This window comes from Lacerta agilis, chromosome 6 (assembly GCF_009819535.1).
Source record: "Lacerta agilis isolate rLacAgi1 chromosome 6, rLacAgi1.pri, whole genome shotgun sequence".
Lineage (NCBI taxonomy): Eukaryota > Metazoa > Chordata > Lepidosauria > Squamata > Lacertidae > Lacerta > Lacerta agilis.
This window is the reverse complement of record NC_046317.1, coordinates 54,015,650-54,041,675: the sequence shown is the minus strand read 5'-3', so window position 1 is coordinate 54,041,675 and position 26,026 is coordinate 54,015,650. Positions and strand designations below refer to the sequence as shown.

General features: G+C 45.1%; 3 protein-coding genes across 26 annotated transcripts in view; all 3 read left to right on the top strand.

Annotated features, from left to right (window-relative positions):
* PLEKHA6 (pleckstrin homology domain containing A6) overlaps positions 1-2,733 on the top strand; it is a 198,971-nt gene extending 196,238 nt beyond the window's left edge. For all 24 annotated transcript variants that reach the window (XM_033152754.1, XM_033152748.1, XM_033152747.1 and 21 more), the window contains one exon: positions 1,651-2,733. The gene's annotated coding sequence lies outside the window, so the exon portion shown is untranslated. The remainder of the gene's footprint in view (positions 1-1,650) is intronic.
* Positions 2,734-10,693: 7,960 nt separating this feature from the next.
* On the top strand, positions 10,694-17,621 carry GOLT1A (golgi transport 1A). Its single transcript, XM_033152743.1, has 5 exons — positions 10,694-10,891; positions 13,290-13,381; positions 15,675-15,853; positions 16,574-16,637; positions 17,087-17,621. The coding sequence occupies exons 1-5, from the start codon at positions 10,867-10,869 to the stop codon at positions 17,123-17,125; spliced, it is 399 nt and encodes a 132-aa protein (XP_033008634.1). The 5' UTR covers positions 10,694-10,866; the 3' UTR covers positions 17,126-17,621.
* Positions 17,622-22,062: 4,441 nt separating this feature from the next.
* KISS1 (KiSS-1 metastasis suppressor) lies at positions 22,063-23,448 on the top strand. The gene is made up of 2 exons (XM_033151023.1): positions 22,063-22,246; positions 23,138-23,448. Exons 1-2 carry the CDS (start codon positions 22,144-22,146, stop codon positions 23,401-23,403), a joined length of 369 nt encoding a protein of 122 aa, XP_033006914.1. The 5' UTR covers positions 22,063-22,143; the 3' UTR covers positions 23,404-23,448.
* The last annotated feature ends 2,578 nt before the right edge of the window (positions 23,449-26,026 follow it).

Below are 26,026 nucleotides of genomic sequence, written 5' to 3'. Positions count from 1 at the left end.
GAGTTAAGGGCAAGATGTTTCCATGCTGAATCAAGGCACCATGCTTTGTCCTGGAGTCCCTGGGGGAAAGTGACCTTATTTCAATGAGCAACGTTTCCCCATGCCAATTAAACCAAGAGAATATTCTTGAATGAGCACATTGTTGTAGCTCAGAGTATGAAACCAGGAGACCCTGCTTTGTCATGTCATGAACACGGTAGATAGCCTGGGCCCGAACATGCCACTGGGTTTATTCTCTCCTGATTTTTTTTGAAATCAGAAAACATACTTAAGTTAAGAACATAAGCAGAACCTGCTGGGTCAGAGCAATGGCCCATCTAGTCCAACATACCATTCTCACAGCGGCTGACCTGTGGGAAGCCTGCAAGCTGGGCATGGACACACCAGCTCTCTGCCCACTTGCATTTCCCAGCAACTGGTATTCTTAGGAGGCCATAAGCTTAATCAGGGAAATCAAAAGCAGTAGCGGCAGAGCCACCATCCCAACGCCAGTGTCACTACAGCTTACTAGGGTGGTGTTTCTGTGGAGCAGGGCAGCAGCAAGGTCAGGGCTGCTGGTTTCCTGGCAGGTAGGTTGCTGTTGCTTACTGGGAGAGGAAGGACAATGCAGTGAGGAGGTTAGTATGATGCAAATGCACCATCAAGAGCGCTTGATTGATTCCACCGGTGCATTTGTACCACACTGACCTCCCCACCACTTCACCCCTCTCCCTCCCAGAAAGCAACAGCAACCAATCTGCTGGAAAGCTAGCATAACATTTTCCCCACCCACCCACCCAATGAGCCACTTCATAACTAAGGGAATGGTTGATGTTAAGCTGAACTGCTATGTGCCACCATTAGGGACACCATAGCTGCTCCTTTCACAAACCAACTGGTACAGAACATCCAAAATTTGGACAAAGCTATCAAAATGTTATTTTTTGTTGGATTTAGTCTTCCATCAGCTCCAGCCAGGATGGTCAAAGGTTGGAGATGACAGGAGTTGTTGTCCATCAGCATCTGGAGGGCCACAGGTTCTGTGGCTGTAACACATTTGGTTGCTTCTGTGAACTGAACCAAAAGATGGAGATGGGCATCTATGATAAGCCACAACTCCATCTTTTAGGCTGGACAATGACCTGGGCATTGGCCCCATTTGAAAAAGTAGGACTTTCTTCCCACTATACACATATAAGCTTGTGCTGTTAGTCTAGTCATCATCTGTGCTTGACAGACCAGAATGACAGACCAAGAATTCTTACAGTGGTATTCCTCAACTTGATGCTCTCCAGATTGGCTGTGCTGACTGAGGCTGATGGGAGCTGTAGTCCAAAACATCTTGAGGAAACCAGGTTGGGAAAGGCTACTTTAGAGTGTCCTGCTGAACTATGGGCTACAACTCTGACTGACATGTGTTGACACAACCTTTCTTGGTGAAGACCTTAAAGGCTTTGAGAGAGCTCCCTGGGCAGAAAGATAAAGCTGGTAATGTCAATGAAACCTCTCTCTATGACATTCCTTCAAGGCACGTCTAGCAAATTCACAGCCTCTGCATATCCCTCAAGCCTGCTGTGAGGGAAATGTCAAAGGCCTGTGCAACAGGCCCACAAGTTTAGGTTTCAACAACTGTCACTGACTCTCTCCTCCTCTTCTCTCCTCTTCCTCCAGCACAGGCCCTGGCTGCTGTGAATGCTGTGAAGTTCCACGGAGCCACATTTTAACCCACAGCGTCTGCACCCCAACCGCTGAACAACGCGTGTGGTCATTGTTAGGGTTCTCTCGGCACACCCTTCTCCTTCAGTCGAGCTGCGGAAACTTTTCGGGAAAGAAAAGCTGCCATCAAGGGAGAGCAGGGATGGCACTTGCCTTTGTCCCATTTCCTCCTGCCCCGCTGCTGCTGCTGCTGCTATGGCCTATACCAACTGCCCACGGTTTCCATTCTTGCCGGACAGGTCCTCTGTTTCAGGTGCAGCAGACTCCCAAGGCTAAGGACCAGCAGCAAAAGAACAGCTGTGTCTCAGCAAAGCGGCAGCACTGAGCCAGAAAAGGGATGCTGGCAACAAGAGGGGGAGGTGATGTAGCTCATCTCCTGGAGCTCTATAGCCTGCAAGTGTGGGCAGCAGGGAAGGAAGGTTGTGTGAAGAATGACTTTGTATCTGCAGCCAGGGAATTCATTACCCTCTACTGAAGTGAGCACTAGATGTTTCTTCTCCTCCTCCTTCCCCCCTCACCCCCCTTACACACACACACACACACACACACACAGCCCGTTGGTCTCTCCTCTGCCAACCAGAATGGCTTTTAGCATCTTTCGCCTGTGGAGCTAAGCAACCCGTGCACGGCCACGCTTCCCTGCTTATGCTCACAGCCTTTCACAGGAAAAGGAAAGACAGCAAGGAAGCATGAGTGGATGGACAGAACTTTGTGGATGTGGCAGAAGACAGAAGGCTGACCGTGTGGGGACCCAAAGTGGCTTTGGAATCTTGCTAGGGTTGCGAGGATGTTGCTGTGGCTGGGATAGGCCGGCATTTTCTTCTTTCCCAAGCTTAGGGGTTGGGTGGATGGAATGGAAGGTGCGGGCAATGTATGTGGACGTGTTTTAGGGGTGCGGGCAGAAGATATAATGGGGGGGGAGAAGAGGTTAGAAAAGCTTAGTTGGCTGTGATTTGCCACTAGGTGAAGCTTTAATGCTTTCTGCAACCCAGAGAGGTTATATCTTTTATCTGTAGGGGAAGAAAAAACAAAACTGGGTGGGTGACATTTCTTCTCACATCACAGCCAACTCAGGAGAGTGCCACTGAGCATTTTCCTCCTGGCATCTCCAGGGCTTCAAGTAATAGGATGAAAACTGTGCGCTGGATAGATCACTGTGTTCACCAAGCACTTGTTGCTTGCACCATCCCGTGAAGCAGCAGGTACTGCTGATCTGATGAAAACTGGATAGGGGACTAGATGGAATATGGATCTGAACTAGACTGGATGGGCCATGAATCAGCCTCCATGGAATGTGTGAAGCAAAACTCTCTTGGCTACTGGAGGAGGGGGGGCTGAAGCAAGACCCCTGATGTTCATCATGTATCCTCTTGCTTTATTCCCCACCACAACAGCTAGTAGGCAGTGCTTTTTTCCTAAGGAAAATGTTTAGGGGTACTCTCATTTTCCTACTCATATTGAAATACTGCCCCTCAATGAGGCCAAACTCATTGTTTAGGGGTATCCGTCCCCCTGCATCCCTCCAGAAAAAAGCACTGCTTGTAGGTGATTTGAAAGTAGAGTTCTCTCTCAAACACACACGCCTGCAACCTTCATCAATCTCCTCTCTGAAGGGTGCAGTAATCATTGCCATGACCTTTCAGAGCAATTGAGCTCATATATTAAGAGCATAGGACTAGTGATGCACCTGCTCCAAGCTCAGACCACCTCAAATGAGCTCTCATTGGTTTCTCAATAGTTTGAGAGCAGAACCAACTCAGAATAAAGATTGGCCAGAGGTGCAGGCAAAGAGAGAGGACTTGGCAGACCTCAATAAATGCCAACCAAACCTCCCTTGAAATGTATTCAAACAGTGCTGATTCATACCTAGCCAGGAAACTTACCAGAACGAGGGTCTAAATGGGACCTTCTTTTGCTCTGCAGTTGTCTTCTGAAAGGGGACTTATACCTGGTAAGGCTTATCTGAATATCATTTAGGGCCGTGGTAGTCAACTTCCATGCTCTTGGAGGATGCTTTCTTCTCTAGTGATTCTTGGGCTGGACATATATTTCACCACACAACCTAGACCTTTTTAACAGTAGTCAAGCTCTGCATTAAAGCTGGCACCAACTTGCAATAAGGGCTTTGCAGTTCTGCAGCATAGCACTCAGGCGTGGATAGGGCATTACACAGCAAACCCAGAGAGATGTAACATTAAAGCATGGACTGCCTCACACCACACCTTTTGGAAAGAATTTTACTTCTACTTGGACCCTGTGGGCCAAAGTTTTTACACTCAAAATATTGTTGGGCCATCATGAGGCACATGAAATTGCTTCATACCAAAAATAAGGTCAAGCTGGACAAAGTCTTCCCAAACTGGTTCCTTCATTCTGTCTCAAATCTTTCTGAAAGAAACTCAGATTGTTCTAACTCTAGCTTAGAACACAAAAATGCAGCTGGCTTTTCTTCTTCTTTTTAATTCCCTTGAGCTGGATTTTCAGATGGGGTCTTGGTTATTTTGTTTTTGTTTTTAAAAAGCTGGATTCCCATTCATTCAATGTTTTGTTTGATTGTTTCCTTGAAGGGTTGACACTTTAGATTGAGATTCAACTTCTAGGTGGCAATTTGGTTGTTTTGAAATGCTTACACATTCACACACAAAAAATAGCAACTTCATTCTGGGCCTGGCTTTAACATAAGCATGTCCATAAATGTATTTATGAGTTTTAGTCAAATGTGCATCTTTTTCCATATTTATTGGAGCAATACTGCTGTGGCTTCTAAAATCTGCCATTCTGAAACCATATAATCAAGACTGATGGAGGCTGAACATGAGTTAGTTTTCTAAGATAATGTTCAAGCTACAAGGTGGGCTCCCACCCCTTAGGTCATGGTGCTCTTAGATATTGTTTCTAGAAGGTTTGGGGGCAAGGAGAATGATTTGACCAGAGAGAGAGAGAGAGAGAAGTAGAGTCTCTGAATTTTACTAAGCCCTACCTGTGTTATCCACCATAATCTGAATACTGTCTCAAATAATCTTATTTAAGTGAGGCTCTTTGCTGTGTTGTAGTTGTATGAAAAGGTTGGCTTGACAGAAAAGGATGGTTTTGAACTTTCTTCCCAGTACAATGTTCTAGATACTAAGAAGCTCTACTTTGCAGTTTCGTTCTTTCCTTACCTTGGGTCAATTAGGAGTAAGTTCAGTATCCAATGTATGTGGTTAAATCAGCAAATGACAGGTCAGTGTACAGAACTAAACTAAATGTGAAAGTGACAGGCCCATCTCTAATAATGTGGGTCTGCCTTAATCTCATATAAAACCTGGCTGAGTAAGAAGTCCCAGTTTTAAAAGTCTTGCACAGGTGAGAGGAGCTGAGAGCTCTTCCCAGACCTTCCCCATAGCCCTTTTTCCTCTACTGGGCTGACATATTTCTAGTGAGAAGAAAAGTGATGCTGGGAGGCAGACTGTAGGGAAGAGAAACTGAAGTGGAGCAGAGTATTCGGTTTTCCACACCATGAGCACTATTTAGTGCGCTAAATTGGAATCTGTGTTTACACGATTGGGCAGTCCTAAATTTCAAGAAACAGGCCTACCACCATCAAGTAAAGTTTGGCCCTGAGGCAGGGATTGGGGAGAGGGAGACTCTAGATGCTGTTAAACTCCCAACTCCTTTTGACCCCAGACAGCATGGCCAGTGGTCGGGGAAGTTGTAGTCCAACAACACTGAATGACCACAGATCCAGGAGATAGGAGCCCTGTTCATGAAATGAAAAGAGAGAGTTACAGAAATTGTCCTCCCACCCCAGTGAGGGATTGCTTCTGAGTATACATAGTGGCATTTCCCAAAATAATTTGGGATGTGTGTGGCACTGTGGGTTAAACCACTGAGCCTAGGGCTTGCTGATCAGGTCGGCGGTTTGAATCCCTGAAACGGGGTGAGCTCCTGTTGCTCGGTCCCAGCTCCTGCCCAGCTAGCAGTTTGAAATCACGATAAGGTGCAAGTAGATAAATAGGTACTGCTCCAGCAGGAAGGTAAACGGCATTTCCACGCGCTGCTCTGGTTCGCCAGAAGCGGTTTAGCCACATGACCCGGAAGCTGTACGCCGGCTCCCTCGGCCAGTAACATGAGATGAGCACCGCAACCCCAGAGTCGGACACGACTGGACCTAATGGTCCCTTTACCTTTATACATAGATAGAATTGCACTGTGAATTTTATTAGCATCCATTTCCCAAGTTCATTTTAACAAGCTCTCACCTCGTAATCTTCCACCTTGGGGTAAGCTTCCTCCTTGACGCTTCTGAGAATCCACCTCAACTGATATTGACCAGAAAGATAAGTTGTTGGCAAATAACAAGATCTTTCTCATATAACACAGTGGAAAACTCTTGGCAGGCTGTCCTTAAATCAGAAATGTTTTCCACCTCCCTGTCCAATGAAATGATGAAGTCTGTTTTGTTATTTAAATGATCCTTTTGGCAATATGTAGAACACTCCAGGGAATCAGAGTTTTTGTTCCTTTCTTTCTCCTTCAACAATACGTGTGACATTCCAGGATGATGATGTTAAAAATTATTGGTTCTGCTCCTGCAGTAGCACCCATGTTAGCTCATTAAAAACGGTTCCTTCATTATCCTCTACATGCCTTAATATATGTTTTATGGAAATTATACAGTGATGTGTGCTAAATATCTATATCTTTGTTGTTTTTTTCCTCTTCTCACTAAACTGTTTTGTTTCAAGCTTATGTTCTCTCTCAGTGCACAGGGCCACTGAAGCCAGCCCTGTCACTGAGTTACTGAAATGGAGTAACTTTGGGCAGTTTTAACAGAATAATTAAGAAAATAAAAAAATAAAAGAAGACATATTTAAATAAATATATATATTTTCTGCTTTTATTGAAAGCAAATTTATTTAAAAATAAATGTAAGCTGTCAATTTAGAGGATTGATGCATTTATTTCCTTGTTTGTTGGGTACGGCAGTTGCTTTTGTATGTCAGGGACCAGTCCTCAGCTGATGCCGTCTAGCAATGGCTCATTTGTAACTAGCAAAGCTAAGTTGACTTAAGCCCATTGAGGCTCTGGCCCAGGAGGTACATTATAGGAAGATGAGTAGGACTGTAGCATATCAGGGACCGCAAAGATTGTCTTGCTGGTACGCAGCTATCCCATGGGGATTCTTGCAATATAGGTGGCTTTCCCCCCTACTTTGTGTCAATGCTACTTCTTCTTTTATACTTTTTGTTCACGTGAATGTGTTTTTGTGTGGCAAAGCAGCTGGATTTCATCCTGTCTCTCTCCATCATGATCACTCTCCCAGCTACTACCCTTCCCTACTACCATTCCCCTTAATATTGTTGGGGAGAGACACATCCTTCAGGTGTGACCTGCATTTTCCCTTGTTGTGAAGGCATCCTTGACATTTTCTAAATGGTGGCAGCTCATTAGATAAGGAAGAGTCGAAGAGAGGCCTAAATTAGCCTCTTGAAAGCTTGTTGGCTTGGGATTGACCTTCCCTTGAAATCAGAGTAGGCCTCCTTATTCCACCTCTTGAGGTAGTGGTTCTACCTGTGCATCTGTTTGAGAGATGTGGAGGTCACCTCAAAAGGGTACAGGTGTCAGTGAAACCATTCAACCAGTGTTCACATAAGAAAGGAATGAAGCAAGGGCTGTGCCACTTTTTGCAGCCTCTTGCCTATTTTTCTGTCAAGGAAGTTTCGGGTCCTAGGTCCAATTACCCTTCCCCCTTCTTTTCTTGCAATTGAGAAATGCTTTAAAGATGGCACGAAGGATGTCAAGGAATGTTCTCCATTACCCCTCACCAGCCCTCTGCTCAGTTAATAGCTAGGTGGAGTCTGTGACCAATTATTGCTCATGTCACTTTAAGTGTTTTGAGGTTACAAGCTGTGAGCTCTCAACAGAATGCGTTTCGCATCACAGTTTTACAGTATTGTGGAACATGTTTTTAAATGGTTTTATTTTAAGTGTTTTCCCTTCACTTCTAATAACACTTTCATATGCCAGCAGCACCTGTAACCAAGAGGAACTACATTATTTATGCACATTATTTGGAGCAATTTTTATTTTTATTTGCTTGTGTTAGGTTTAAAAAACTATCGAAAAAGCAATGTGATGTTGATGTCTTTCTTTTGTATAAAAGTGACCTTAGATGATGACAATTTTAAAAATTAGCAGTCTGTGATTTTTAAAAAAAACAGTATGTCAGTGGCTTGGGGTCTTCACACCAAACCATGGAATAATCTTTCCAGTAATTAAATCTGCAGCAGCTTGCTTAATATTCCCCTCCCAGCAGCATTTGTTCTAGATGTAGCTACTTAAAAAGGTCAAAATCTCACACAAGGAAAACAAAACAAAACAAATAAATGCATTTGTACCTTGCAAGTTTGTATAAAGCAAATAAATAAAAATTGATGGTTTGTAAATGGACGGTGTGCTTCTCCCATTCTTCTCAGCGTGCATGTCAAAGAGTTGGGAAATGAAAGTAGGAATGACAAAGCAGTGGCCTGCTGGTAAGATTAATTCAGGCTTCCTCAACCTCGGCCCTCCAGATGTTTTGAGACTACAATTCCCGTCATCTCTGACCACTGGTCCTGCTAGGTAGGGGTCATGGGAGTTGTAGGCCAAAAACGTCTGGAGGGCCGAGGTTGAGGAAGTCTGGATTAGTTTCTGACAATGAGTATCTCAATACTAAATGCTCTTCACCACCAGCCTTGTGCATCAGACCAATTGATGGCCCTGCGATTCTGTGCACGTCTATTAGGAAGAGAATCCCACCGAGTACAATGGGACTTACTCCCATGTAAGTCTGTGCAGGATTACAGAGGTTCAGCACAACTCTATACAGATCTTCTCAGAACTAAATTCCACCGAATTAAATAGCAGTTCATTCCAGGTAAGGGGGTGGGTGGGAGAGGATTGCACTCAGAGAAAGGAAACTTAGATGTTATATTAATGGGCAAGGTAGTGCATCACAATAATTATTTGTACAATGGTTCCATTTTTGCCAAACGTTTGAGAGAAAAAACTTATAATATGATTGCAAGAATTTCAATAGAAGCAGTCAGGATAGTTGGGTTATAACATGAGCATGAAAATACATTTCCTATTTCAAAATGTGCTGAATGATTCACTTATTGGAAATGGATTCTCTTCTCGTGTCCTTAGCTATTTGTCAAGCACCAAAAGAGGACATATAGATCTTGTGCCTTAGTGACGCAGATATAGATAATACAGCTGTCCCTGGCCAGTTAATTAGCTTTTTATTATGGTATTTCTTTGCTCGCTGCTTGCATGAGAATGGGACATGCATTCTCTTTTCTATGCAGTAGAAATGGAAATGCTCCAAGCCTGCGTCAGATTTATTATTATTATTATTATTATTATTATTATTATTATTATTATTAGCTAATAGAAGATGTTTGTATGAAACAAAGTAGCTGGCAAGATGCTATGTAATACGCCAATGGTCCAATGGCTGGACCCTATATCTAGCTGATAAACCTTCCAGGTTCTTTTTTTGGCCTTCACATCTTTCCACCCTGCCCTCTAAGCTAGGGATTCCCAAACTGGCCCATGGACCACCAGTAGCCCATAAGAGTCATTCAGATGGTCCACATCATCTTGGAATCGCAGGACTGTAGAGTTGGAAGAGACCACTAGGATCATCGTCCAACCCTGCAATGCAAGAATCTTTTGCCCATCGTGGGGCTTGAACCCACAACCCTGAGATCAAGAGTCTCTCAATCTGTGGATTTGTGGTTGAAGATGGAAGACAGCACATCCATTGCATAAAATATTCATGTTGATTATTAATTGTATTTTCGTTGCTTCTTTTAATTCTAACATTGTATGTTATTGTATTCTATGGAGTTGCAATGGCTACAACTGGCAGAAAAACCATTAAGTGGTCTGTTAAGATGCTCAGGATTTTTCAAGTCATCATGGGAAAAACAGCCAGCAAACTAATCTCCCTTGTTAGCAGAGAGGTGCATCTGCCCATGACTGTAATTGATGGGCAGGTTCATGTGAAAGCAGGTGCCCCCTCCTCGTCATGTACTTCCCGATTGCAAATAGGGAATGTGGAATGGAAAACAGCCCTCAAGGCTACTGTGCATTAACTTCTAGAAGCCAAACACATGAATAAATTTACTTTATTACAGTCACAGACCAGCATAAGCAAAACATCTAAATAAATAGCATAACAATATCTCTAAGCGGATAATTATTAAATTAATTGGGAACAAGAACCAAACGTAGATTAAAACATACATAATACTTGATTAAGCATAGGTAATGGATGAATAAAACCAATAAGGAAAATTTAAAGGAGGTCAGTTAAAAAAAGAACAACTGTATGGGGTGGGGCTTCAGATGTGTGGATCTAACAATATGGGCCTTCTATTTAGGACTGATTTGTAGCATAGACCATCCTTCGACGAATAGCTATCATGGCAGCGCAAAATCTGGCGACTAAATATGTGACTTCTGGGCTTTCGTTCTGTAGTAACAGAGAGATGTACTGTAGTGTTGTTCTGAACACCCAGGGACTTACCGGTACATAGGATGGGCTGGATAAACCTAGCTCGAATGTCTATGTAATACTGGCAAGAAAGAAGGGCATGCTCCGTTGTTTCCTGCTGCCCAGAGCCACATGGGCATTTCCTCTCCTCATATGGTACCTTCCTATAACGGCCTTCCTGAACTGCTGAAGGGAGGGCCTGACAATGGGTCAAGGTGAAAGCCCTTCGATTAGCTATGTATGGCATTTGGGACCAAACAAACACATGAACAATGTCATAATTTGTGTGGCTTTCTTCCCTTCATTCATTTTTGCTAGCAGTTTTTGCCATAATTCAAGCCTCAGAGAGACCTGCCATTAGCTTCCCCTCGCAAGCCCAAGAGAGCGTTTGTGATGGCGCTTCCCCACCCCACCTGCTTGGAAACTCTAGAGTGACAGCCCGGTGAACTTTAAGAGGTGTCTTCACTGCTGGGAGGTTAATGATTTGCAAGGTGACGCAGGAAGGGCTAAAGGCCTTTCCAAGGTTCACTGGCTGCGGAATATGTGGAAGTGACAGCATCCTCCTGCACCTCACCCCCCCCCCCTTTCCGTGACATTTGCATCTGCACCTGAACATCCAGAGCCCTTCGAGGCCTACAGCAGCGAAGATGATAGAGATCACAGAAATCCAGAGTAAGTATGAGCATATCTTAACAGCCTGAAAGGAAGAAGTTACTTCTTCTTATACCAGAGTAATCAGGTTAGCTAAGATAGAATGATTGGGTCTAATCAAGGCTTCCTTTTGCCAGCTCAGCTTAGAGAATGTCACCCTGACCTCTCTTATTTATTTCTTTACTTTAATACTTGCCTTTTCACCAGCAAGTTCAAGGCAGCAAACATAATGTTCTCCCTCCCCTCATTTTAATAACAAACCTGTGAGGTACTGTAGATCAGGTGGACTGTGAATGAGTCGCCCAGCAAGCTTTGTGACCAAGTGGGGATTTGAACCTGCACCTCCCTGGTCTTATAGTCCAGTGCTCTAACTACTGCACCACACTGGCTCTCTAGTTCAAGTGTTACTCTGTTGACTGTTTCACGGGCACTTTCTTTGGTTTGGTTTTTAAAAAGACCAGAGAATGTGCTGTTGGAAAAGGAAGTAAATTAATATCTTTGCCTCTGTTCCCAGGGCACAAGAGTTTCAGTATAATCTTTAACAAAAGTACAATCTGTGGGAGGAAAATAGAATCCCTGTGTCCCATGTGTATGGAGTAAATAACAAAAGAATCGACTCAAATACATTTAAAATGCAAGGCTAAACTTTCTCCAGCAAGAGAGAGCCCCCACTAGCAGAGTTTAAACTCACCAAAGTCAAGCAGAAGTATAGCTTTAGGAATATAGGTTGTTAGACCCTTTTAGTCTGCTTGCAAACAGCACTCCTTTCTTTCCATCCCTCTTGCGATGAACAGGCCACACAAAATGTTAAGGAAGTTTAAAATTCTTTACTTACAAAACGTTCCAAAGGTCAGATTCATGCATTTCACAGAATCATAGAGTTGCAATGGACCACAAGGGTCATCTAGTCCAACCCCCTGCAATGCAGGAACCTTTCACCTCATGTGGGGCTCGAACCCATGGCCCGGATAGTAAGGATCGCATGCTCTACTGACTGTGCTATCATATCCAAGCAGCAACAGGGGGGAAACACAGGCAGCTTCAATTCCTCCTTTTACGGAGGTAAGGGGGTATGACTTAGCTGAGTTTAGAAACAGACCTCTCTGGTTCCAACCCTTTTCATGCACGGACTAGAATTCATGCATAGTTATCATAGAATCATAGAATTTTAGAACCTTAGAGTTGGAAGGGTCCCTAAGAATCATCTAGTCCAATCCCCTGCAATGCAGGAATATGCAGCTGCCGCATACAAGGATTAAACCTGCAACCTTGGCATAATCATCACCATGCTCTAGCCAACAGAGCTATCCAGGCTGCAATTTCCCACAAATTTTAGATTTATTGCTCTGCCCACCTTTGCCTTTGGCCCCATTCACCACTGACAACAGAAGGGAATGCAGTCACAGAAGGGAATGCAGTCCTTGGGTTGAAGGAGGTTTCCCATCTCTCAGCTAGACTGTGATGGGACAGCGAGTTGCAGATCACCAGCAGAGTTTGTGTGAGGGACCTGTTTGCTGTCTGCCAATGTATCACCCAGAGGGATCTTTCCAAGGCTGCCAACTATCATCCTGCAAAGGAACACAGCACATGGTAATGAAGAGCAGGAAAACTAACACAGCTGTCCAACACTGTCATTTGACTATGACAGACACTTTTAAGGCATTTACGGGCAGTGTCTCTAGCCTTGTTGTTAAACACCTGTCGACACCTCACTTGTTCTTTGGCTATAGCCCATGCTGGTGAATTTGGGCTGCATGCAATGCTTGCTGGGAGAAAATTCTGTTAGTTCTGAGTAACAGAGTTGTGCCTGAAGTGGAGAAACGGATCAAGGGGTGGGTGGATGCAGAGACATCCTTAAGAGAAAGGTAAAAAAAAAAAAGAGCAAAACTGAAGGTGGACAAATACCCACAATCCTAGGCCTTGCCATTAAAGCTGACATTGCTTCTGCATTTAGGAGTTGATTCTGCAGATTATTCAAAGTTATTTCCTCACTGAGTCCTTCTCTGGTTGAGAGGCTACCCAGTTAAGGCAGGCAATAGATGACCAGTGAGACTAAGGGGAATACAAATGATTCCTGAATTGAAGTTCTGCCCAAACAAGTGCTAGCTTCTAAAAAGCAGGAAAGGAAAGTGCTAAGCTACCTTCCCATGGGTGGGAGCTCGAAAGTTTCGTTGTTACACTCCCAAGAAAGCCCTGCCCTGCACAGCCACCCACCATATTTCACATGGCAGTGTGCCCTGTAGCACAACCACCCATACAGATCTCAAAAGAAAAGCAGGACCATGCAAGGACAGGTATTCTGAGCCCAAACTGCAGACGCCAGAAACATCTTTTCCCACTATTGAGTTATAAGAGGGCCTTCCTCCCCCTGATCTTCAGAATGTTGTGTGCTTGATTACATTCATTTCATCTGTTACAGGGATTGGTGTGGGACTTGTGGGCTTTGGGGTGTTTTTCCTCCTTTTCGGTGTGCTATTGTACATGGATTCGGTGCTTCTGGCCTTCGGAAATGTAAGTTTCTTTCTCAAGCTCCAGATGTTTCCTTCCAGATGTTGTTTTTGTCATCACATATATAGGCCAGTTTGCTTTCAAAGCTTTAATGAATCATAAGGGTCACTAAGCCCAGTTTACAGGCACTGTTATGGAAGGTAGGTCCATTGACATCAACCGGGAGACTTGCTTCCATGCAGAATTGTCTAGTCTAAGGTTTTAAGGAATGACTACCAGCCATGGTGGCTGTGTTCCACCTCCACTGTCAGAAGACATATGTATCAGTCACTGGAAGCCACGGGAGGGGAGAGTGCTGTTGTGCTCAAATCCTGCTTTCAGGCTTCCTATAGGTAACTGATTGTTCAAAGTAAGAACAGGATGCCGGACTCCATGGGCCTTTGGCCTGATCCAGCAGACATTTCTTATTGCATGATCAGGACTGGCAGCCCATTACAGAATTGAAACTTTTGTATTGTGTACCAACCACTATATACAGCACATGCTGCAAGGGTATGGGTGTGAGTGATACTTCATGAACTGATGAAGGTGACATTCCTCCAGCAACACAATACCCTTGGTCTGCAGCTTCCTGTGTCAGCAATGAAGTGGCTGAAGGCAATGGTATAGCACGGGTTGCCAGTGCCCGGGACAGTTGTGGAGGGGGAGGGTAGGAGGGATGGGAACAGGCAGAGTACACATGCACATTCAGTATCAGTATCAAACTTTATTTCGGTCACAGACCAGCATAAGATAAAACATATGGAAACTGAACACATAAGACTTAAAACAGATAAGGAATAAAAACTGGTAATGAAAAGGTGATTATATATCATACATACTTAAAAAGACAGAAACAGGGACAAACAGTTAAAAGCGACTATGTGGGACGGCATGTGAAGGAGCACAGGTCTTGCATTTTGGGCCTAGTTTGTGGCGCAAAACATCCTTCAGTGAATATCCATCATGGCAGCGCAGAATCTAGCAACTGAGTACTGTACTGTATGTAACACCTGGGCTTTCATCTTGAAGTAGCAAGGAGGTATGAAGTTGTTCTGTGTGACTTGGGAATTTATGTAGTATAAGAAACTAAGGTAAAGGGTAAAGGGACCCCTGACCGTTAGGTCCAGTCACGGACAACTCTGGGGTTGCAGCGCTCATCTCGCTTTACTGGCCGAGGGAGCCGGCATACAGCTTCTGGGTCATGTGGCCAGCATAACTAAGCCGCTTCTGGCGAACCAGAGCAGCGCATGGAAACGCCGTTTACCTTCCCGCCGGAGTGGTACCTATTTATCTACTTGCACTCTGATGTGCTTTCAAACTGCTAGGTTGGCAGGTAGTAAGTAGTAAGCAAGCAGTATCCATTTAATGATATGTCATCCCTGGTCCAGGTTTCCTGTATCAGTAAGATGTGATAGAAAATCAGTGAAACAGGTGTTCTGATAGATGCTGCCCATCCGACCACATTCCAGGTTAGAAGGGCAACCTTATGCTGGCCTGTTGGCTGTCAATCCCTCTTTCCCTCACAAGGTGGTTGGGGGGCTGTTAATTCCACCTGTGCATGCACATTCAAGAGTCATTGCGCTGTCTGGAGAGGTCACTTCCTGGTTTGCAGGGATAAGCTGTTTTCAATGGAGCCCAGCAACGGAAGCGCGCAGCTGTATTCAGGCAGCACTGGGTGTTGAAATTCTGTGCCCCCTAACAATTTTGCGCCTGGGACAACCACCCCTTGGGGGCCCCCTAAACTATGCCACTGGCTAAAGGATCCCCGCAAGACAAAGAAAAGAGAGGCAACAGGACAACAGGACCAATGTTCTCCTTTCCCTCCAAAGACAAAACAAGAGAGAATTACTGAAGGGGATACAAAGTTCATCAAGCCTGTAGGAAAGATCCAGCCTTTACACCCACCCTAAGAGAGAATAACAGTGATAGCCAATGTTGTGCACTGCAGTTGCCATCAGCCGCAACCAGCATGCCCAGTGGTGAGGGATGGGGTGGGGCTTGGTCCAAAACATCCAGAGGGTATTGTGTTGCCTACTCCTGAATTATAAATGATCACTATATAAAGTATTTTGTGATTAAAGGAAAGAAAAGCAGTATATACATAAACATGGAAATCGGGGCAAGGAATCAAGCTTTTTGTTGGACTACAACTCCCATCAGCCAAAGCTAGGGCTGACAATGATGAACAGTCAGGGATGGTGGGAGTCAGAGTCCAACAGCATCTGAAAGGCTGCAGGCTCTCCATCCCTGATAAAGTGTCTACTAACTATAATACACTCCAATAATCCATGGGTTTTGATCTTCTTTTCTTTAGATCCTGTTCCTGTCTGGCCTGGCCATTATCATTGGACTAAGAAGAACCTTTGGTTTCTTCTTCCAGAGGCAGAAGCTTAAGGGAACCAGTTTCTTTTTGGGGGGCATACTTATCGTCCTGCTTCGGTGGCCTGTCCTAGGCATGCTTCTGGAGACCTATGGCTTCATTAACCTCTTCAGGTGATTATTCATGCCAAAGCCACACAGCTTTCTAGGGAAACTATGTAGGAATAGGTGTCTGGGTAAGTCCAGGGTTGTTGATAGTTGCATGTGATGCCAGACCTAACTCTACAAGTTTACAGTTTCTGAAATTGGTGCTCTAAGTTGGAGCCTCATGGGCTACAATCTTACTAGTTCCAACAACAAGAAGATGGAGACAACATTTGCCCGCCTCCAGTTTGCAGGGACCTCATCTGTTCTTCAAGAATTCTCAAATATTATATACGGAAGCTCTGAGATTATGTCCACTAGCTCCTTTAGTACCCTTGGGTGCAGCTCATCAGCTCCTGGACATCTGAATTAATTTAAAGCAGCCAGGGGTTCCCTTACCACCTCCTTTTTTGGACTGTATCTCCCTCCTTGCATTGTTTATTCTGTGCTGCCATTCCATTCACACAATGGATTTCCACTTGCACAATGGATCTTCCCCTCTCCTCTCCCATACAATCCTTTATGATCCTCAAAAACTGCTCTAGAGGGTTCAGCAGGGAGAAAGATGCTTGGAGGAAGGAGCCATGGCTAGAGAAGCTATGAACAAAGGAGGGAGTCAGCTCTCCTTAGCCATCTTTCTACTTTGCTTTCAACACAGAGAATTGCTGCTGGCACATCTAGTTTAACTCTCGGGTTTCGTTCCAGCTGCTGATTTTCAGCCATTATTAACAATGACTTATTTGTCCTCAGGAGTTTTTTCCCAGTTGCCTTTGGATTTCTGGGATCATTGGTGAACATCCCATTTTTGAGCAAGGTAAGAATTTTTTCCATGTGTCATGTGCTGTCTGGGGAGCATGGTTCTAGCTGGCTGGTTTGGTTCCCTTAAGCTGTACCTGCAGGCTTCCAGGTACAACACACAACTCCCATTGTCCCCTGAGTGGCCGGGGCTGATGGGAACTGGAGTCCAACAATAGGACTCATCCGCACTTCCATTTGTGCCATGATCTATAGGCACAGGTCTGTGATTTAAAAACAAAAACAAAACCCCACTGTATACTGTTGAACTAGAACAAACATCAGTCAGGTCTTCTGAAGGTTGATGTTTGTTCTGATTCAGTGGTAAACAGTGAGTTTTTGCAGGGAAAGAGGTGGGACCAAAACAACAACAACAACCCATGCCTAGAAATCATAGAATCATAGAATTGTAGAGTTATATGATCCTTCAGAGACATGTGATTGGTTACAAATGACTTCTCGTTGCAGCTGTTCCAGAAACTTGGAGACACCAGCTCTATGGTGTAGCCTGGAGAAGTGGTTTCCTACCACAGACAACTTCCCCTCCTACAAGCAAATAGACCTTTTTTATAGGCTACTGTATGTTTTCACAGTGATGTGCCATTGAGACCTCCTGCCCAGTTCATACCTTTGAAGGCCCCTGTGTGATCACCTGCAGGAGTATGCAAGGTTATTAGCAGGTTCATATCCCAGAAGGAATTGCCTGGAGGTGCTGTTTGCAAGAACAATTACAACTGAACTGCTGGTTCATAAAGATGATCATGTTGGAGCTAGACAATGGCCATGGACAATGGCTGAGTGAGCATCGGTACCTGGGCACATCCGTGTTCCCAAGATTTCTTAGCAACAAACCAACATTTAGGACTTGTCAAATTGCTCCAAGGAAGACACATCCCTTTGAGTCTTCACCTTCCAAACAGCTGCAGTAGAGTGAGTAAGCAAAGTGTCCAATTTCTTTTGTTTCGTTGACATGCTGCACCCACTGATATTTTTCGTCTCTTGTGAGAAGCCATAAGGCAGGCATCCCCAAACTCAGTCCTCCAGCTGTTTTGGGACTACAGCTCCCATCATCCCTAGCTAACAGGACCAGTGGTCAGGGGTGATAGGAGTTGTAGTCCCAAAACAGCTGGAGGACCGAGTTTGGGGATGCCTGCCATAATGGATCAGAAATTTGAAATTGAAGGGATTAAAAAACACACACACACACACACAAGTTGAACACTATGACACTACAACAACTTGTTGCATCTCACTAGCCAAATTCAACAATAGGAAGGAGGAAAATGAATTTAAGGGTGAGAAATGTTGTTCTGAGTTTTCTGTCAATTTCAAAATCCCAGTAAAGAAGATGGTTGGTGGATGAGTTCGCAAAATAACTTGCCATTCAAAAAGACACACACACAGCCTGTACTTTGGAGCAATGTCTATTTAACAGAACGTGAACACTATTTGATTCCACCATGTGTATATTTTCTATTTTTTTATTTAACAAAACATAAAACATTTTTAATGATATCAAATAAATCATGTTTCTCAATATGTCACATGTGTGCATGTCTGTTTTGCTCAGATGGGACAATAGGAGCTACAGGGAGACCACTTGATTTGCAAAAGACAGCAAGGCCTGGGAGTTAAATCCACGCGTGAGGGAACAGTGGCTGCGTTTTGTCATTTAACACAGGAGAGACAATCATGGACCTCAACAGGCCCGTCTCATCCATTGGGGCTGGTGGCGCGGCGCACCAGGGTGCAATGGCCTGGAGGGCGCCTCCGCCCTCCAGCCCCGCTGGCAGCGCCTGCCGGCAGCGCCCTCCGACTGCCCAGCGAAGCAAGGGAGCTGGCCGGCCACGCCACGCCCTCTGGCTGCCCGGCAGAGCACAGGAGCGCAAGCCGGCCAGCCGCGCCGCACCGTCAGGCTGCTTGCGGAGCGCGAGCTGCCCGGCGCAGCGCGGGAGCGCGAGCCGGCCGCCCTCGCCTCCCGTCCCGGAAGCGCTGGAAGGGCACGCAGAGCCCCGCGCCGCTCCAGCGCCACGCCCCTCATCCCCCGCTCGCCCACCCCCCCTCCCAAGGGGCGGCAAGCGTGGGAGGGAGGCGGCGGAGAGGCAGCATGGCGGGGGCGCCGGAGGGATAGCCGCACCAGGGCGGCCGATCTCCTTAAGACGGCCCTGGACCTCAAACCATCTAATTTAGTTTGGCTAAAGCTATGGAGATGGTTATTCAGCAGAGAGCTACGTGATCTTTCTTCCCAACCTCCACCTTGTGCACAGGGCCTCTGTATGTTGGATACGTACCCTCCAAAGAATAAGTCCAGCTGCTGGACCCCACTTGTACAGTAGCATAGCATTGGTGGGCCCCACAGATTAAGTTGCCCTGGGTGCAAAATTGTTTTAGGGGTGCAAAATTTCAACACCCTTTGCTGGGCATGTGTAGAGGAGTGAGAGAGAGAATAATGTGGAAGAGATACTTAGAAAAGTGTTTTAAAAGGAAGGATTGAGGGGGGGGGACTCAGAGCAAGAAAGAGAAGGCATTTCATTCTCCAGAATTACCAATTTATACCAACAGCTCTGGCACCATTGTGAAGGAGGGGGAAACGATAATAATGTAAAGCTGCCCCATACTGCAAGCAAGAGGAACAGACATGGCAACTGTTTCTGAAGCAGAATCCATTAAGGAGAGAGAGTAGAAGACAAAAGGTAGAGGTGGATCCATCTCTGCTGATGTCAACTGCCAGGTCATGCAGCAAAGGGGGGTTGGTGGGTTATACAGCACTTGAGAGGGACCTGGACTCCAAAGAGTAGCTGTGCTCTCCTCCTTTCAAGAGATCAAACAGAAGCAGCAGAGGAGTCTTGGCAAGAACATCTAAACGAGAACTGAGGTTAGTAGAGAGGGAGGAACTTTAAGCCTCAGGCTGCACTTGCACACTAACCTGGGAGAAAGTCCTGCTAAACTGAATGGGGCTCACTTCTGAATAAACATGAATGGGATTGCACTGTGAGGCTAAAATGTATGCAAATGTATACATGGGAGTAAGCATCATTAAATGAATGTGATTTGCTCCAGGGCAAGCAACTCATAGGTCTGGGTTGCATATGTCTTTTTCATTTTGGAAGAGGTAGATTGCTTTTTAAAGGAATGAAATGTACTCCCCGCCCCCCGCATGTTGCCTACATTAATTTTAACTATATATATATATATATATATATATATATATATATATATATATGAGAATGAATATATACCGGTATATATATATATATATATGAATGACTGCTGTTTAAAGCTGCATACAAATTATAGGTTTTTTTAAAGAGTGGAAAGAAGCTTGGGACAGGAATCAATTGGTATCCACACATACCTTTTGTTGTTGTTGTTGTTTTTGTTTTTGTCCCACTCTTGTTTCTGGCCAAACAGGTTTGACAGGATTTGAAACAATACAAAAACCTGACAAACCTGTTTTCTGAAAGTGGGATGAGGGTTCCATACCATGAATAGCAATCCTATTTTCAAAGAACCTTTAACTTTTTTGTGGGGGGGGATAACAAAACCATTCTCTCTCTTTAATTTAATTATCCTCTTTGGATTAGAACATTTAAAATTTGAACAGGATCTATCTTCTCTGCTCTCCAAGTTGTTTTTTGTTTAACCCCACTTGGGTTTGCAGAGTACTTGAGAATCATGTCTAGAGGATCAAGGATCATAGCAAAATGCCGAAGGAGGAAATGTGGACTGGAAGAGGTACCTCCTGAACAAAACCCTCACCTCCTTACTCCCAAAGGTGGAGGGACTGGGTTTTCCCACTCCGTATGCCCTGTTTTCTTCTGTGACCCATAGACATGTAAGTTCCAGGACTGTGGTAAAGGTAAAGGGACCCCTGACCATTAGGTCCAGTTGCGGATGACTCTGGGGTTGCGGTGCTCATCTCCAGGTCTGTGGAGTCTGTCACAATTCCTGACCTAGCCAACTTGTTGCATGATCAGTGGGTATTGAAGAATATGATTATTGCTTTTGTGTCTATGGTCCATGAGTTCTCACAGGCTTCAACACAGACTAATGTGGGTTTTTTATCATCATCATCATCATTATTGACAGCTGGTGTTTGAAGGTTTTTAAACAGAGGGTGTTTTTAAGCAGAGTTTGGATGGCTATCTGTCATGGATGCTTTAGCTAAGTTTCTTGCATTGCAGGGGATTGGACTAGAAGATGACTCTTGGGGTCCCTTCCAACTTTACAATTCTATGGTTCTATGAAATCTCACCCCAGCTTTGGAAGTCATGGGGCAGGGGTGTGTGGGGGAGTGGCATTAAGCAAGTCTCCCTCTCTTGTCAGACTCAGTTTCCCAACTGCAATCATTACAGAGAGAAGATGCATAATATCGCATGTTTGAAGAACACAGTAAAGTGTTCTTAAAAAGGCAGGACATTGCAACAGGAAAAGAGGATCAGGCTTCTTGGTGGGGAACAGTGGGGAAACATTCGCCCTGGAAAGAACTTTTCTAAAAAGCTGAAAACCCCTTGCAAAGTTACATGAGTTTTCATTGTTCACCATATCAATCAGGCACATAACAGGCACATTAGTATAATCCACTGGTCAATGTGCAGGCGACATCCCCTACTGGTGTGCTCCTACACACAAAGATGATTCAAATCATACACAATGCATGCTTATCAAATTTAGCTAAACAGGAAAGAGGAGTTGCAACCTTCCAGATCTTGATGTATTTCTAATATTGCTGAACAAGATTCCAAGGCTCTGTTTTGCATTTTGACTCAGTCCCCCTGAGTCGGCCACTGTATTTCCTTCTTTAGTACCGGTAACTGGTGTCATTTCCCTGGACCTTTTCCCCAGCTCTGCTTGTTCTCACAACAAGCATTTGCTGGCTTGAATGGAAAAGGAAATATAATGAAGAAAATCTTTTCCTGCAAACATATCACATTACCTTTTCTATTAAAACAAAATATTGACAGGTCAATAGAGACTTAAAAGTAATTATAATTATTTAACAATAGGAAAGGACACCAAAAGTAGTGATGGAGAGGACTCTTCTGACAATGCCATTGTCTTTATACTTGGTTAATTTAGACCAGGATTGGGGGACCTATGGCGTTCAGCTATTGCTGGACTACAACTCCCATCATCCCTTCCCATTGCTCTTGTTGGATGGGAGCTGGAGCCCAACAACATCTTGATTAAAATGCTTGATGGCCAACCCATCTCTACTTTCAGGGGGCTGCTGTCTCAACGGTGTCCCTGGGTAACTGAGGCTGAGAGGAACTGAACCACAAAAGTCTAACTGCAATATTTCAAGCCTTGTCACACCATCAGCAGCCTCCCTTTCCTCCCCTTGCCATCTCCTCCTCTTTCCTCCTCTTGTGTATGTCCTTGTGATTTAGAGATCTGTGGCAAGAAAGCCATGCAGCTGCCTTTTTCACCCTGCCAGCACTGTTCTTCTGCTGCATTTTCTTCCAGCATTTCCCCACCTGCTCTCCTTTCCTTTATCTTTCCTTTCAGATCTGCTACATCCCAGGATGAGCCTGTTCCATTCCCCGCTGGTGCTCCTATTACTCTTCAGCGCTCCCTTTGGAGAACCAGCTGACAGCTATTTCCTTCTTAAGGACTCCTGGCATACAGGTAGCAAGTGGTATCAGTTGTGACCCATTCCTACTTTTACGGTAATCTGCGCTCTTGATTCCAAGATCAGGAGTGTCATTTCAGTATTTTGATCTCCGCTGTCTTCAAACATGGGCTGCATTAATCCATGCTGAACCCCATTATGCCAGTCTGCAGGGGACCACTGTGGACTCTGCAGTCCATGTGGCTAATTCTTAGGAAGGTGTGGGTATCGCAGATGTACTTACCACCTACGTGCCTCGCTTTGGGAGAGAACTGTGTCTCAATGCAAAAGGTCCCAGCTTCAGGCCCAGTGCATCTGAAGGACTGAAACCCTTGAGAGCCACTGTCAGTCAATGTAGACCATGGATGAGGAACTCTTGCCCTCAAATGTTGAACTCCAACTCCCATCAGTCCCAGCCAACATAGAGAGAGCAACGAGTTCCCCTGGTATAGAAAATATTGAGCTAAGTGGGCCAATGGGATGACATAAGGCAGCTTTCTACCTTCTCATGCCTTTCCATATGCCTCAATTACCGGTGGGTAGCCGTGTTGGTCTGCCATAGTCAAAACAAAATCGAAAATTCTTTCTAGTAGCACCTTAGAGACCAACTGAGTTTGTTCCTGGTATGAGCTTTCGTGTGCATGCATCTGAAGAAGTGTGCATGCACACGAAAGCTCATACCAGGAACAAACTCAGTTGGTCTCTAAGGTGCTACTAGAAAGAATTTTCGATTTTGTTTTGAATATGCCTCAATATTTGTGAAAGTTCATGGTGGGAAGGGGATAATGCAAACCCTTCGAAATTTATTTTTCAACAGGTTTCTCACCCCACCCCAACAGTGAGCCTCAAATCCCCTCTTTCTATCCCCCCCCCTCTCTCTATCTCTCTCTCTTCCTCATTCTCCCTAGGGGAACTTTCCAAAAACAGTGCCAAGCCAAGCCACTGGGCTGATGCCATCCCATGTCCACAAAGGAAGTCCGCACCACCTTTTCTGGGCAAGTGGCAGGAGCAGCAGCGACAGCAAGGGATGCCTCCAGGGAAGAGCAGAGTTGTCTCCGTCCCACAGGGGGCCTTGCTGGTGGAACGGGAGAATGACCTCTCCACCTACAACTGGAACTCCTTCGGTTTAAGATATGGCAAGAGACAAGCGTTGCAAGCAAAGGAGAAATTATGAAAGTGCGGGGCTGCCATAGCCAAGTATGGTGGTCTGGAGGGAGACCTCAGGGGAAAGGAAGAGGTCAAGCTCTGTATTGTGGTGGGTTTCTTTCTTTGCTCTTCTGGGGGAATAGAAGACAGTTTACGGTTCTCAGTTCTCTGAAGTTCTCTGAAGATGCTAGCATTTCAGCAGAACAAGGACGGAAACAAATGTTTGTTTTTGAAGTAGCAAGCTGGTCATTGTTTCTTTCTCTCACCAATTCTAATTGGATATTATAATAATGACTATGTTAATTCTGTTTTCACTAATTGGTATATACTATATAATAGTATGATGGTGTAAAAAAACGGGGAAGGGGTAAAGCGTTTGGATCTCCACAAGTTGTGGTGTTAAAAGTTTTCTCTGTCTACTTTGTCTATATCTCATGCATAATTGTATAAACTTCTATTATGTCATCTCTTGCTTGTCTTTTCTCTAAACTCAGACTCCCAAATGCTAAAAGCTCTTCCTCACAGGGCCAGCGCAGCCATTAGGCAGGGTGAGGGCACTGCCTCAGGCAGCAGAAGCCTCTGTGAGGCATCACCCCTGCAGGCGCCCCACCTGCCCTGCTGCTTCCATCAGTGACGGAGAAGTGGCACCAACACTGGCACCCATTTTGGGCAAGATCTCACCCCAAATTGGTACAATCTTGCCCCAAATCAGTGATGATGGCAGCACTGTTTCTCTGCCAGTGGTGGATGTGGCAGATTGTGTGATGCAAGTGGTGGCAGGTAAAGTACAGCAGCAGTGGCAGCGGCAGCGGCAGAGCAGCATGCCACTTCCCGATTCACCACAAGCAGCAAAACGGGGTGCGCCACCCCTGTTTCCTTGCAGGGGAGTTGCTCCACCCCTTGATCATTTTGACTGCCATTTTCTGAACCTTTTGCAGCTCTACGATATCCTTTTAGAGGCGATGCAGCCAAAGGAGCTTTGGCAAAAGAACTCTAGGGCTGGGGGCATATGGTCTACATCAGGTGTCAGCAACCTTTTTCAGCCGTGGGCCGGTCTACCGTCCCTCAGACCATGTGGGGGGCCGGACTATTTTTTTTGGGGGGATGAACGAATTCCTATGCCCCACAAATAACCCAAAGATGCATTTTAAATAAAAGCACACATTCTACTCATGTAAAAACACGCTGATTCCTGCAGGCCAGATTGAGAAGGCGATTGGGCCGCATCCGGCCCACGGGCCTTAGGTTGCCTACCCCTGGTCTACATTCCAGTGATGTATAGATTTCATTTCTAGTGTTCATTCCCATGATGTATAGAAACAGCAACGGTGGCAGAAATTAGTTGTAAGGGACACACACAACCCCTAACAGCAGTTGTTGGGTAAAGGTTTGCGTAGTTAGCAAAAACAACACAAGTCTCAATTTAGATTAGACCTCAGATTTATAATGTTCTGAACTCCCATAAAACTCAGACGTGACATGCCCTGCTCAAACCTATAATTCATTCCCAGAACCCAAGAAGCACAAATAAGGCTTTTCCAGAAGCAGATGATAACTAAAGACTGCTACTGCCCACTATTCTGGTGACTATTTCTGAGTCTTTCTCTTGCCCTTCTTGTTTTTCCTCCTCTTTCTTAGCAGTGTGAGCCCCTGGCCCCATTGCAAAGTAGCCTTTCCTCGCTCATTAATTAGTTCATGAAAGCTACTGTGTTTGCCTAGCTGCACAAACAATGCACAAAACCCTTTGGATCCTTTCAATTTCATTTTAGATCTCAGCTGCTAATTTCTACAGAGAGGTTGGGCCACTGGAGGAAGTAATTGAAAAATTCTTTGCAGGGACTTGGGCAGCTGAGAGACCCACGACTGCTTCTCTGTGTGCCAGGATGGCAAGAGGGGAGATTTAGGGACAAACTGCCCCAAGATTAGGGGAGGAAGACCAGGGTCTCATCCAGACTCCCTTTTGTGCCATGTTTCTAGGCACAGCTTCTGCGCATTACAGCTCCATGTCCAAGCAATTTCCCCTTCCCCATCAGCGCTTTCCGCATGCAAACCTGCTCTTTATTGCTGAATCGGAGCAAACAGCAGTTCATGGAAAATCAAAGACCCTCCAAGTGTCCCTATTTTCCAGGGACAGTCCTGGATTTACAGAAGCTGCAGAAAGTCCTGTCCACTGCAGTTCCATCAGCACGTAAATCACTTCAGAATAAGCACAGCAAACATCCACAACAACAGTAATGGGGTGGAGAAAATACAATCATGGGGTGGAGAAAGTGGATGAGGGAGTTTTTCTCCCTCCATTCCTCATAAATCTAGAATTCAGGGTCATCCAATGAAACTGATGAGAAGAGGATTCGGGACAGACAAAAGCAAGTGCTATAAAAAGGTTGCTGACCCCTGGCATAAACCATTGATGGAACTTGCCTCTGTAAGATGTGGTGGTGATGGCTACTAGCTTAGATGGCCTTAACAGGGGATTAGACACATTCCTGGAGGATCAATCTGTCAACAGCTACTGGTCATGGCTATATGCAGTCTCCCAGTGGGCTCAACACAAGGAGAGTGATTACCTTTGTATCCTGCTTGTGAGCTTCCCATGTACATCTGGTTGGCCTCTCTGGGAAACAGGATGCTGAACTAGAAGAGCCATTGGT

Coding starts and splice junctions, on each gene's coding strand:
- GOLT1A (XM_033152743.1), top strand. CDS start 10,867: ATGATAGAGATCACAGAAATCCAGA. Junction 10,892..13,289: donor AGAGATCACAGAAATCCAGA/GTAAGTATGAGC, acceptor CATCTGTTACAG/GGATTGGTGTGGGACTTGTG. Junction 13,382..15,674: donor TGCTTCTGGCCTTCGGAAAT/GTAAGTTTCTTT, acceptor TCTTTTCTTTAG/ATCCTGTTCCTGTCTGGCCT.
- KISS1 (XM_033151023.1), top strand. CDS start 22,144: ATGAGCCTGTTCCATTCCCCGCTGGTGCTCCTATTACTCTTCAGCGCT. Junction 22,247..23,137: donor TAAGGACTCCTGGCATACAG/GTAGCAAGTGGT, acceptor CATTCTCCCTAG/GGGAACTTTCCAAAAACAGT.